This window comes from Chionomys nivalis, chromosome 23 (assembly GCF_950005125.1).
Source record: "Chionomys nivalis chromosome 23, mChiNiv1.1, whole genome shotgun sequence".
NCBI classification, from domain to species: domain Eukaryota; kingdom Metazoa; phylum Chordata; class Mammalia; order Rodentia; family Cricetidae; genus Chionomys; species Chionomys nivalis.
The window spans coordinates 9,453,872-9,467,453 of record NC_080108.1 but is presented as its reverse complement, the minus strand read 5'-3'; the positions used below and the strand labels follow the sequence as shown (position 1 = coordinate 9,467,453).

At 37.9% G+C, this 13,582-nt stretch overlaps 1 protein-coding gene across 3 annotated transcripts in view; it reads right to left on the bottom strand.

The window, feature by feature from the left end:
• The window catches only part of Grm5 (glutamate metabotropic receptor 5), a 353,740-nt gene that overhangs the window by 49,452 nt on the left and 290,706 nt on the right, over positions 1 to 13,582 (bottom strand). For all 3 annotated transcript variants that reach the window (XM_057756230.1, XM_057756228.1, XM_057756229.1), the window contains exon 9: positions 181 to 1,120. In XM_057756230.1, coding sequence (XP_057612213.1) covers positions 181 to 1,120 — 940 coding nt within the window. The remainder of the gene's footprint in view (positions 1 to 180; positions 1,121 to 13,582) is intronic.

Sequence of the window (13,582 nt, the reverse complement as noted above, 5' to 3'; positions counted from 1 at the left end):
TATATAATTTGACAATACTCAATCAGTCCTACAATAAACACTCAGAAAAGGCTCACACTCTAAAGCCCTCTGGCTGCTGTAGCTTGAGTCATGCAGATATCCTCTGTTGAAAGACCACAAAGCAAACAACACAGCTGTTTCCCTAGCAGCCAAGCCCTGCTACCCCCTCACAACTGTTACCTTAGGGTTTCCCCAGAGGAGCCCCTCCTCTTCCACAGGTTGACCAGGCTGCTGGATCTGCTGGCGGCGGAGGACGACTTGCCATCCCCTACGTGCATGCGCACCACCGTAGATGTTGTAAAGGCGCTGCGCACGTTTCTCTCCGGTTTGGCGAGGATGATGTACACCTTCGGCACAAACATGCAGCCCAGAGCCACCGTGGCACTGAGGCTGACAGAGAAACACATGGTGATGATTTTGTAGTTGCTGCCAAAGTAGATAGGCACGAAGGCCAGCCATATGATGCAGGTTGTATACATGGTGAAGGCAATATACTTGGCCTCATTAAAGTTGGCTGGGACATTTCTGGTCTTGAAAGCATAGAACGTGCAGCTCAAAATCAATAATCCATTGTATCCAAGAGGAGTGACCACCCCAAGATTGGTGGTGTTACAAATCAAGTAGACCTCTCGAATGCTTGGGTAGTCGTGCATTATATCCGGAGGCTCCATGATAAACAGGGCCACAATAATGCCCAGCTGGATACAGATGAGAATGAAGGCAATTACTAACTGAGCACAGGCACTCATGAATCTGGGTTTCTTGGTACAGATCTTCTTCTTGCTGCCTGCTAGGATCCTTGCAATACGGTTGGTCTTGGTTACGAGTGCTGAGTAGCTCATGGCCGGAGAGAGACCGATGCCAATTCTCTGGAGATAGCAGTAAATCTGCTTGGGCTTCGCAATGAGGCAGAAAGTACATAAGTAGCCCAGGCAGATGCCCGCAAGGATAATGTAGCAGAGTTCCCGACTGGAGGACTTGACCACCGGAGTATCCCGATAAATGACGAAGACCACAGTAACGAACAGGGTGGCCAGCAGGCCGAGACAGGCGAACACCACAGCTGCGATGGGCTCAGGGTCACCCCAGCGAAGATACTGTACTGGGATCAAATCACAACCTGCAGACACACAGACACATATCGAAAAAGAAGGAGAGAAATTGATTTGGCTTACAAGTTCCCAGTTTATTAGCAACTGCTTTCGATTGCTTCAATCTGTTTCTCATTTCCCTTTCTAATTTCAGTCTCTCATACAACTAATTCCTTCAGCGATTTATTCAGAAAAATTAATATTGTTAAATGTTTGCTGTTTGATATAAACTCTCTTGCATTCTGAAATGAAGTGATGATATTCACTTTTCCTATTATTAAAAAAATTGTTTGGCCTCTTTAAGATAATTGCTAACACCTGGGATAAATCTATGGAGAAGTGCCATGGCTTTATTCTTAGCCAGGAGCAACCAAAGATTCCTACAGGAACTAGCAAGTGCTATGTGACAGAACATGAAACAGGGTATATTTGGGGAGCACAGGTTATCTGTGAGAAAAGGGGAAAAGAGAGGATACTACAGTGCAATAGAGTGATGCACAGCCTTGGATGAGGCTGCACAGCAGGCAGGTGGGCTAACCTGCGGGTCAGAGAGTCTTAAATTGACCGGAAGTTATTATTGTAAATGGTGTGGAGGAATGGCATGGACTGATTTCAGTGAGTACATTTCAAGTATGCTTTGATTGATGTAATCGATAAACTCAGGCTGTAGACAAAGCTGCAAACTATTTTGGAGTTATCTAAGGTGTTTTGAGGCATGCGGAAGTGCATGAAAACAAAGGAAGATTTTAAAACTATTTTTTAAATAAAATAAACAAACACAAAATCAATTGAAAAATAGAAAGGAATGATTCTTCTTTCTTGTACATCTACCCTTTTTGCCTCATGTATCAGTATTTCAGGTTTCAGATAGTTAACCCTTAGTACTATAGGCTCTACAGAGTTGTATGCCCGAAGTCATCTGCACACTTTGCGAAACTGCTTCTACTGGAAAACATATTTGTATTATCAATAGTCATTAACAGATCCTTTAACATAATTTATGAGAGTATCCCAAAGTAAATATAAGTTATTATATAAATCTTTAACTGTAAACAAATACATATCTCACTGCTAATGCATAGATCTCAACAGAACACTATTAAGACAGGCACTAAGATAAACAACTAATAAATGGGACCTCATGAAACTGAAACGTTTTGGCAAGGCAAAGGACACCGTCCTTTGGGCAAAGCTGCAGCCTACAGAATGGGAAATGATTTTTATGAGCTCCACATCTGATAGAGGGCCAAGATCTAAAATATATAAAGAGCTCAAGAAACTAGGCATCAAAACCCAACTAACCCAATTGGAAAATGGAGTATCATCTGAACAGAGAATTCTCAATAGAGGAATCTCAAATGGCGGAGGAACATTTAAAGAAATGTTTAACATGCTTAGTCATCAGGGAAATGCAAATCGGAACTACTTTTATCTTACACTTGTCAGAATGTCTAAAGTCAATAACACGAGTGATAGCTTGTGCTGGTCAGTAGGTACAGAAAGGAAAGACTCCACTGCTGATGGGAGTCAAACTTGTACAACCACTATGGTAATCAGCATGGCGGTTCCTTAGAAAGATAGGAATTGATCGACCTCAATATCCAACTATACCACTCTTGGGCATGTACTCAAAGGATGTTTCATCCCACCACAGGGAAACTTGCTCAACCATGTTTATAGCTCTCTATTCATAATATCCAGAAATTGGAAACAACCTAGATGTCACTAAACAGAAGAATGGATAAAGAAAATGTTGTATATTTATACAATGGATTATTATTCAGCTATTAAAACATGGCATCATGAAACTTTCAGGTGAATGGATGGAACTAGAAAATAAAATATCTTTTAACCTAACAATTTGTGAGTAGTCCAAAGTGAATATGCTATTATGTACATCTTTAATTATAAACAAATATATATCATACTCTGTATATTTTACTACTAATACATAAACTTGTATGCATGTTTTTAGTCACCCACACACACATCCAATACTTATATATTAAAATAAAACCAGGCTGAGGTTCCAGATCTGTGAGGAGAGTGCTTTCCTAGAATGCACAAAGTCCTAAGCTTGATTTCTCAACACTACATGAGCTGAGGATAGTGGGACATGCGTGTATTCCCACCAGTGGGGAATGTCGAGATTATCATTGACGACGTAGCCAGCTGAAGGGCAGGCCTTGGGAGACATAAAACCCTGTCTCAACAAAATGGTTCAATTAATAAGAGTTTAAGAAAATTCTACCTTTGATACTTTAGTACATCATGAGCTTTCATTTATACTTATAAAACTTCCCTTATAGAAAGTATTTTCAAAAGAAAGAATTAATCACTATTATCTTTATTCTTATGGAACAATGCATTTATGACAGTGATTTGGCAGTGATTTCTTTGTTGATAACAGCTAATCATGTAAAGACTCTTTCCACTGTTAGATCATGTATTTCTACTGTCCACATGTTAGTTCTAACATAGGAGAAAGTCTATGTTGTATATGAAACAGATATTCTTCATCTCATAAGGAAGCAACTGAAAATGTTGAATTTTTTAACTAAAGGACTTTTTAAAACACACAATTTTCTTCTAGTCTGTTCTTAATTGCCTTTTATGTAAATGCAATTAGTATTCCAATTTCTCAATGCTTTGCATAGGATAACATTAATCATTATTCTATGTCAGATAGATTATTGAATTGTCCATGTGCAATCCCTTAGCATCATGTATGAAATTAATGGCAACTCATTAACTTTATATGTGGAGAAACTATGCATAAGGCATGGCTCTCATGTGATATAATTATTTGGAGTTTACTTGAATTCAGATGAGTATTGTATCATTTAACGTGTACCATTCAGGAAGCTTTATGTATAATTCAATGGCAACATCATTTTATGAAACACTTTTGTAATTGTTTTTCCCAAATTTATGACTCATTTTAGTGCTTTGATCAAGAAATGACATCTTGAGCTTCCAGCAGCAGATACTGCACCATAATTATTTAAGGCATATAACAAAATACAGTCCAAGATTGCAAACTTAGGAGATTGTGAATCAATACTCTGTGGCTGGGAAGGAAATCTTTTGCTTTAGAAATATTAGTTTATAAATATTAGGCTTCATTATGGCATTTATTCAAATAAAATTTGTTTTTATTGTTTCTCTTTCCGCATTCATTTCATTAATTTTTCATTAATTATCACAGAGGGAGGGAGAGAGAGAGAGAGAGATTCATAAGCACACAAATACGACCTGCCCAGTTTGTTCAATACTACTTGTATGTTTGCTTTCAGGGCTGACCTCTGTTATTGGATAATCAACTGGCAATTTCTTCCCTGTAAGACTATTTCTCTTGCTCTCAGCATTCCTTATCTATCTACATTTCCTTGTTTAGGGTTGAAGCAGGGTGCGTTTTCACCTGCCCACTTTAGGATATCTATTGTTACCCTTAATTAAATACATATAAACACTGAAGATTTTTTTAATATACATATAATACATAAGGTCTGCATATGGAAGAGAATGTACAGTTTTTCCTTTTTGAGACTGGGTCACTTTGTTTAATATTCATTTACAGTTTTGTCAGTTCTTCTGAAATTTTCATTTTTGTAAAGAGATGAGCAAAGTTCCATTTTTTATATGTGTCACATTTTCATTATTCATTCATTTGTTGATGGACATCTAGTCTGGTTTCATTTTCCAGAAATTGTGAAGAGAATAGTAATAAAAAAGAATGAGCAAGTACCTCCATGGTAGGATAGGGAGTTACTTGGGATTATGTCTGGGAGTAGTATACAAATATTATTTTGAATATGCAACTTTCGTGGCTCCATACAACTGCTTCTTAGTCCTTGGTCAAGAAACATTATCATAATTATGGAATAATGTTCTCAGACTGATTTCTCATTTGCGGTATGAATGAATGTCTCATATGCTAAATCCAAGTTGGGTATATTTTATCCTTGCTTAAGGCTTTCATTAGATAAAGTATCTTCAACATAAGTTGTATAGGGAGGAAGTTAGATGGTAGTTAGAAATGAGATATGAGACATGAAGAAAACAGTATAAGCCCACTAAAGCAGGACTTTTAAAGATGATAAGAACAAAACTCAAGTCACTGTTTTAATATAATAAACTATGAGGACATTTCAGAACTAGTATTGCAAGAGATTTTGAAGTAGTCAGAAAGGGGATTCAATGAATTGGTTCTAATGAATTGATAGCAATATTATTAAAAATGAACAGTTAAAATGGACGTATCACACCTTATGGTGATGCTGTGTATCTCCAGCTTGGATGTGTTGTGTTTTAGGTATGGTTGAGTGATCATATAAAACCCAAAACTCCAAATTATAGCTAATTTAAAATGAATTGTTCCTAGTTCAAAGACTATCGTGAATAAATTGATGAAAAACCCGTGCATGCCTTCTTTTTTTCCATTGTACGGTTTCAGCTTCTTTGCCAAAAATCAGGTGTGTGGGTTAATGTCAGGGTCTTCAGTTCAATTCCATTGGTTCATGTGTCTGTGTTGATGCCAATACCAAGCTGTTTTTATGATTATAACTCTATAGTAGAACTTGAAGTAAGGGATGGTGATGCTTCCAGAAGCCCCTCTATTGTACATGATTGTTTTAGCTATCCTGTTTTTTTTTTTGTTTGTTTGTTTTGTTTTGTTTTTCCTTATGAAGCTGAGTATTGTTCTTTCTAGGTCTGTAAAGAATTGTATTGGGATTTTGATGGGGATTGCATTATATCTGTAGATTGCTTTTGGTAGGATTGCCATTTTTATTATGCTTATCCTACCTATCCAAGAGCATGGGGGATTTTTCCATTTTTTGATCTTTTTTCATTTTCTTTCTTCAGAGGCTTAAAGCTCTTATCCTGCAGGTCTTTCACTTGCTTGGTTAGCCGAACTATGGGAGTCCAATAGAAGAGAGGGAGGAGGGGTTATAGAAGTAAGAGTGGGTGGGGGATCAAGATCATGACAGGGAAAACCTACAGACAGTTGATCAGAACTTGCAGGAGCTCATCGACAGCTGGGGATTCTGCATAGAATCAAACCAGGGCCCCTGCATTTGGGTGATAGTTTTGTAGCATGGTCAGTTTATGGGATCCCTGGCAGTGGGATCAGGATCTATCTCTAGTGGATGAGCTGTGTTTTTTTAAGCCCATTCCATATGGTGGGATGCTTTGCTCAGTCTTGATGTGGGTAGGGGAAGGGTGAAGGTTGAGGAATGTTCCAGGCTTTGTTGACTCCCCATGGGGGAGGCCTTATTCTTTCTGAGGTGCAGAAGGGTTGGTGGGAGGTGGGGAAAGGTGGAGGATGTGAGGGAGTTGGAGCTGTGGTTGGTATGTTCAATGAATAAAACAAAAGAAACCAAAAATATCCACAGAGGCAGATGGGGGCCTTGCATTGAGAAAGGTCGACGGCCGGCGACGTAGGATATATGAGGCCTGGCCTAGGATCCCCTGACCAGAAAGAAAGTGTTTCTGATGCCAAAGGCCTGCCCTAGCTTCCTATAGTAGCACCGCTTCAGTTTCCTTCTCAGTTCTCACCCAAAATAGCTTACTGCAAGTTTCAAATTTTAGGTTCAGAGGTACGTATGCCTCCTAGTAGTAAGTTGTCATACATTTTTACCTTCTTCTGCCATGAGCCTATTATTATGTTTTTAAATGAGACTGTCTTGTTTAATATGGAACATATGCCATCGAATTTCAGAGAATCATAAAATGCAATCTTTACTCTATTGTGAATTTGTTCACAATGATGATGGTCCATAACATTCATATTGTCTACAAATATCTGAAATACTAGTCTTCTTACTTTTTTTTTCTAATTCATGGATTTTTTTAAATTAATGGTTTGCTTTTTATGCTTATTTCATTCTCTGTGTAAGGAAATAAGTGCAGAAATTAACTAAAAATCTGAAGTACATATATTTTAAAGTTTGCTTACTCTTTGCTTATAAGTTTTTTAATTTAGTGTATGTTATTTTATTTTAGGAATATTAATCTTCTTTATCATAGTCATGGAGTTCCCTGTGTTTTGCTCTTTCCTCGAAAAGCGGTGGGGCCTTCGATTAGAAAACAGTGGCCAGGTCCTGACATCAATTATTCAGGTTCCTATTGGCTTCTTCCTGTTTTGTATCTGGCTTACACTTTTTCTCTTTACTCAAATAACACATCTTTTCACACCTTAAGCTGAAGATGCAACAATTTGTTCAAGGAAAGAAACTATCAGAATAGTGTCATCCACGTGGATTGTGTGATCCCACTAATGTGTTTCAATATCTCATAACAGAAGCGATGACTACTGGATGGTCTCCGGAGCCCCTGAAGATGTGACTGCTCACTCATAGCTGGTGTTCCTATTCACATTTAGATAGCACCCTTACACAAACAATGTTCCTATGGCTAGCTGTTCCCTGACAGATGTATCCTTAAGCTCTCTTCTAACTGCCTGTTCAGGCTGGGGGAATGAAAGACAGCTGCCAGTGTTCTTCTCTAAGTCAGATGGAGCAGGGGCACCTTAACAATCTCTGCATCTCTTGTACATTTCTAGTGAAAGAAGTTTGATGCTGAAAATGTCAGAGAATAAGATGCATGTGCCCTTAGCTGATGGCCAGGACGTGTTTGCAATGAGAAAATGAGAAGGGGACATGGAACTCATCTTTTGAAAGACAAGTAATATGTTCTGAACAAGGCTGACGAATGAAATGTCATATTTGCTTTCATTCTTGTCTACCAGCAAGCTATTTTTCTTCTATTTCCCCTTCTTTTTAACCCTCTGAGATGTGATATCTAGGGTGTTGGTCTGAGATCTCAGGAATGATTGGAATTGTTTCTGAAGTCAAGACACATCTTATCTTCTTGTGTCTTTTATTCACTTAGCTTTATATAAAAAAAATTAACTCTTTCATAGTTCAGATGAATTGGAAATAGTATAAATAGTTACTATTGTAAACTATTTATAATAAATAGTTTAATAAAAATTAAGTACCTCATTTTGCCTATAAATACAATGATTTCAATCTATTTTTAAATATACAGGAATGTATTGAATTTGTCTTCTTTACCTGGTTGCCAACACCTGATGTTAATTACAAGGCTTGTCTCCTGTCCATAAATGATGTCTTAGTATAATGTGAATCAGTCCTATGGTTGACATAGCAACTCAGAAATTAATATTTACCTGAAAAGTATGCAATTATCATCTGGATAAGTGAAGCATATAATTTTTCCCTTTGTCGAGAAAACCTAAGTTTCATAGCTATTATTTACTATTTCAAACAGAGGTCTGAATACTGTTTACTGCAGTTGGATTTTAGGTGCAAGATGATCCCAGAAATAGCAAAACTCGACAAGAAGGCCACAGGGTTTGTAAGAAGTGTTTTATATTATAAACAGTCCCATTTTTTATCTACTCATTTTATAGATGTTTTATCATTGATTAATATCACTTGGAAAAATTCACTGGATCCGGATAATTCATTTCTTGTGTTAATAAAGAGGGATGCAGCAAACTGAAATGTTTCTCTTTCTCCCTCTCTCTCCCTTTGTGTGTGTATGTGCATGTATGATGAAGTATATAGTTGTAGTGTATGCATTTGTAAATGCAGAAGTACCCACACTTATGTGTAAGTATATGGAGCCCAGAAGAAGACTTAAAGTGTGTTCTCTCTGCCTTATTCTCATAAGACTAGTTCTCTCACTGAGCTGAACAGCTGAATCTTGCTTGGCCTTTTAATTAGGTTGTTAGGCTGGCTGGTCAGTCATTTTCTAAATTCATTTGCCTTTGACTACATCCTCACTGTGGGAGTAACAAGCATATGAAGTCCTAGTTTCTTAAGTTTGTCCTGGGTATTTTAACTCAGGTTCTCATACTTACATGGCAAGTGTTCCTACCCAATGAGCCACATACTTAGTCTAGAAGTTAATCAATAACAAATACCATCCACTTATGCAATTTGGATCCATTCTTCTCATGAAGTCTGTTAATTGCAATACTTTCAAATATTAAGCAACCTCCAAGACCCCAAATCCTGTTCAGCAATGGCACAATACCTCATAGATTTAAACATTATTTTAGCAGGAAGCAAAACATGCCATAATACTGGCAAAAGACTTAGGGGCTAGGGCAGCTTGACCCAAGTCTGAGGAACTGAGGTCAGTCCTCAGGCCTCATACTACAGAAGGAGAGAATCAATTCCCACAAGCTGTCCTTTAACCTCCACATGACGGCTATTTCCTGCCACAAATAATAATGCATTTATAAATGAATACTACTAAAAAAGAAGGCCCCAAATATAATTGTAATCTCTACCTAAAATGTTGGCATGATTTTATTAATAATTACTCCAATCAGAAGGAGGGTTTATTCTCTTCATGTCTGAATGAAAGCCAGAGAGAACTGACTCTGTTTTTGAGTGTCAGGAAATACCAGATCCTAGTCCAGAAGTTGTATGAGGTTTTCATAATAAATAAGTCAGGTAAGTATCATTGTCTCTAGTTCACAGGAGGTGAGTGGGCATATATAACTGAATAAGATATATTGACATGCTGGAACTGAGAGCATAACTTTGATGTTAGTCATTTATTTACTTATTTACTTGTATTAAATCCATTGAGGAAGGCAACTTTATCATCTAATCCTCAGAAGGATGATCTGAGGCTACTCAGTAAAAATAAATCACAATAAATTGAGAATGTCTGCACTGTAAAAAGCAGGGGTAGTGGTGGCAACATACTTGCTTGATGGCTGTCATTTTGGTATCAACTCATGCCCCTTCTAAGGGCTCTCATTGTTCCAAGCTCTTCAGTAGGGTTTCACTATGGTGTGTGTATCCTGAGGGTGTCTGGCCAGAGATGTGGGGTAGTTAATCTTTCTTCTTTTCTCCCTAAAATTTTCTAGCATAGGACACCTACAACACACTAATGACACATTCCCCATGTTGCGACAGTAGCTTCATGGTCATTCATCACTGAAGAATTTTGATGTGGGATTCCCCTCTGTATGCTGTGAATACCATTGGTTAATAAAGAAACTGTTTTGGGCCTGTGATAGGGTAGAGCAGAGAGGGGTGGGGAAGACTAAATTGAACGCTGGGAGAAAAAAGGTGAGACAGAGAGAAACCTGTAGCCCTGCCGGAGACAGACACTGGAACTTTACCTAGTAAGCCACAGCCATGTGCCCATATACAGATTAGTGGAGATGGGTTAAATTAAGATATGAGTTAGCCAGAAATATGCTTAAGCTATTGGCCAAACAGTATTGTAAATACTATAGTTTCTTTGTGGTTATTTTGTGAGCTGATCAGCTGCGAACAAACAAGCGGCCTCCTACAACAGAATTTCATACCCATCATAGTTTATTGCATACCTTTTATTTTAGATTCCTTTAATAAAATTCTTTTGAATATCTGACAATTCAAAGATAGTTTTGTTGATGTTTTTATTGCTGTATTTTATAGGGAGATATGAACTGTTACACTAAGATTTATTTTATAGTTAAAACCTAAGTAATAATGTAACAGTGCTGCAGAATACTGATGGGAAGGCTTATCCCAAATCACTATTTCAGGGAGCAGCTTTAAGAACTGTGACTTCGGTCGCACTGCTGTAGAAGTGTGGAAAAACACAGCTCGTGGATGGAAATAATAAGTGCAGCTAAGATACCACTCTCCCTCTCCACTTTCCCCTTAATTCTCATCACATTGTTCTTCCATTTTGTAGATCCTCTCATAGTCTCATAGAATGACTTTTCCCTGAGCCTGAGTGTCACGTTCCTTCCATGAGATCATAGCTCTCTCCGGCCTGTGTCAATGTTTGCTGAACTGTGTCATAGGTAGGCTGAGCAATATAAGGACAGAAACAATTTCTTTGTAATTGCGTTATGGGTAGTGCCAAGGACAGTGCCTTGCATAAAACTGACAACTGAATAGGTAGATGGTTGACCTATCAGAGAAGGGATCAAGTTAGAAATAAAAGATGTGCTTTACATTTTCAGCTTGAGTTACAGGAGCATTTTACTCTACTTGTTTGTGCCTCCACACAGAAAGTGCATAAAATAAGGCATTTCCTTAGCTATCATGAGCATTTGAAGCTGTGGAAACCATTACAGAAATACTCACGGATAAATACGATGACCCAGAAAAGACAAGGGAAACAACTTCACAGACCTGAATCTATACAATGCTTTGAGCTATTTTAATATTTCATTAAAAACGCACATCAAAGACTTCACTTTAAAGCAGTCCCTGAATTTGACACATATCATAGCTGTAAGAAGGCTTTACTGCTAATTTTTATTTATGTTTTCTAAATAAAAAAACTTGGTGATGATCAAGTTACTTTTCCTGTGTTTGCAGAAATTCTTGAGAAGCAGTTTTGTCCAGCTGGTTTTCCTTACTGGTGTTCAAAGGCTTTCTGACTTGCTTTCTAAGCCACTGTCTTCCTTGTACCCACATACCCTAGATTTTCTTTCAGTTTGAGACATGCTGGGATTTTCTGGAGCCTCAGCTCATGCAACTTTTCTTAAGGCTGTTTGTAAAATCATACGCATATTCTTACACAAATGTTTCCTCCTGCTTTTCTCCCCAAGACTACTGACTTCTAATTTTTAAGTAATACAATCTTGTAAGAACTTCCCAAGTGAGCTACTGTATGATTTAACTAATTAATATGTTTGGATTTTTTTACAGAAAGAAAATATGGGACCAACGCCCCAATACACATAAGAAAGATGCACGAGGGGAAAGATGAATTCTTTTTCCTAACCACTAAATGATGGAAAATCATTCATGCAGTGCAATTGGAGCCTTCCACTTGGTTCTGAATTCAACACGCATTACTGAGCATGAACTCCACTTACAATAGTGGGTCCACATTATGGGTTTATAAAGGAAGTCATTTGTTCCTTTAGAGGATTCTCCAAATACTCAGCTTTGTTATTACAGTGCCAGGCACTGGGCTGAGTGTTTTATGGGTATTATTATGTTTGACAAAACATTATTATGAGGTATGGGACATTGGGTTTTTTTTTTTAAATCAATTTTTAGTTAAGGAGACAAAGATAGGATAAGAAATGCAGAGTGTTTGAAAGGAACTCCATGGGAAGAGTAGAAGGGATGTCAACCAAACAGGCAGACTGTGGAGACAGGCAGAGGGTTCCCACTACAGCACAGACACAGTCACCAGAGAATTAAACTGTCTCAGGGAATCACTGCCAAGAGGCTCAATGAGGGCTTTTCAGAGGAAAGATGCTAATACCTGCTTGCCTGCCTGCAGTCCACGGGCTGCTGTGGGAGCTGTGCAGAACAATATGTGGCTTCAGCAATGGCAGAATAATTATGTAACAAGGAAAAGGGAGAAAGGAGAAGTGTGCACGTAAAACAAAAGTGACTCGGTGTCTGCTAAATGGCCTGTGTTTTATTACACTGTCCTATGCTCTACCTGGGGAAAGACAGGCTATTATATCTTCCTGGCCTCTTCACATAGAATTATCTTCAAGAAAATGGTATTATATTATCTTCAGTTGTCAGTACAAGGAAGCATAATATTCTGTTCATTTTTTACACCATTACTGTAGTCCTTAAGAGGTGTGAAGATAGAAAGATAAATGCTCTTACCCCTTCCGTATCACTCATATAATACGCTAATAATTGATGAAGCCTTCCCCAAGTAGGTTAAATAATGTAGGATTAAGAATTCCCTTACAACATCTTATGTTCTTTGGGGGAATTGTGATAATTTACTTTGGCTAAGCTAGGAAATTACGATCGGTGAAATCACGTTGTTTTCTCTAGTTGGAACACATCAGAGCTGCTTGACCACAGTGCCATTGTTCTGTAGAAACCACAGATTGATCACCACGAAGAACATTTCTCATTGCTGGGCTTCTGACAAGATGCAAATTTATGATATTTTCCTCTAGGATCAGTTCCAGGAAGTTCCACAGAGAGTGGGGCTTTCGCCACATTTTCCCCCTCGAGTAACTGATATTTTACAGGTGTACATGGACCTTAGTTTATCAATTCCTACTTTCTTTTAGGAAGCTCTTTATAAATTGATAAATGTTGAGACGTTGCAAGAGTCAGAAAGCGTTTTACACCTTTTATCCAAGAGAGTTGTGGCCTCTCATTAAAGCAAAACAACATGGTTTCTTATCAACATTAAGGGGAACAATCTCATCGAGCTAATTGTTGGGAAAGAGGCAGGGTCTCCCGCACTCCTAAATCATCCACCTACCTCCAGTTATTGTTTTCAAAACTTTAGTAGAAGAATAATGACACTTAGTATGAAATATTAATATCAAAACAGGTTTTAAGCTATCTGTATTATATTTCATACCTCCTCTCATCTAGTAACTACTATTTTCACCTAGCGGAAAGGCAAGCTGATAATCAAAGATGAAGGACATGGATATTTATTTGTTTGATGTTACATTTGTGGAGTGGATTGAAATATGGCTGTCACTGACTCCAAAAGTC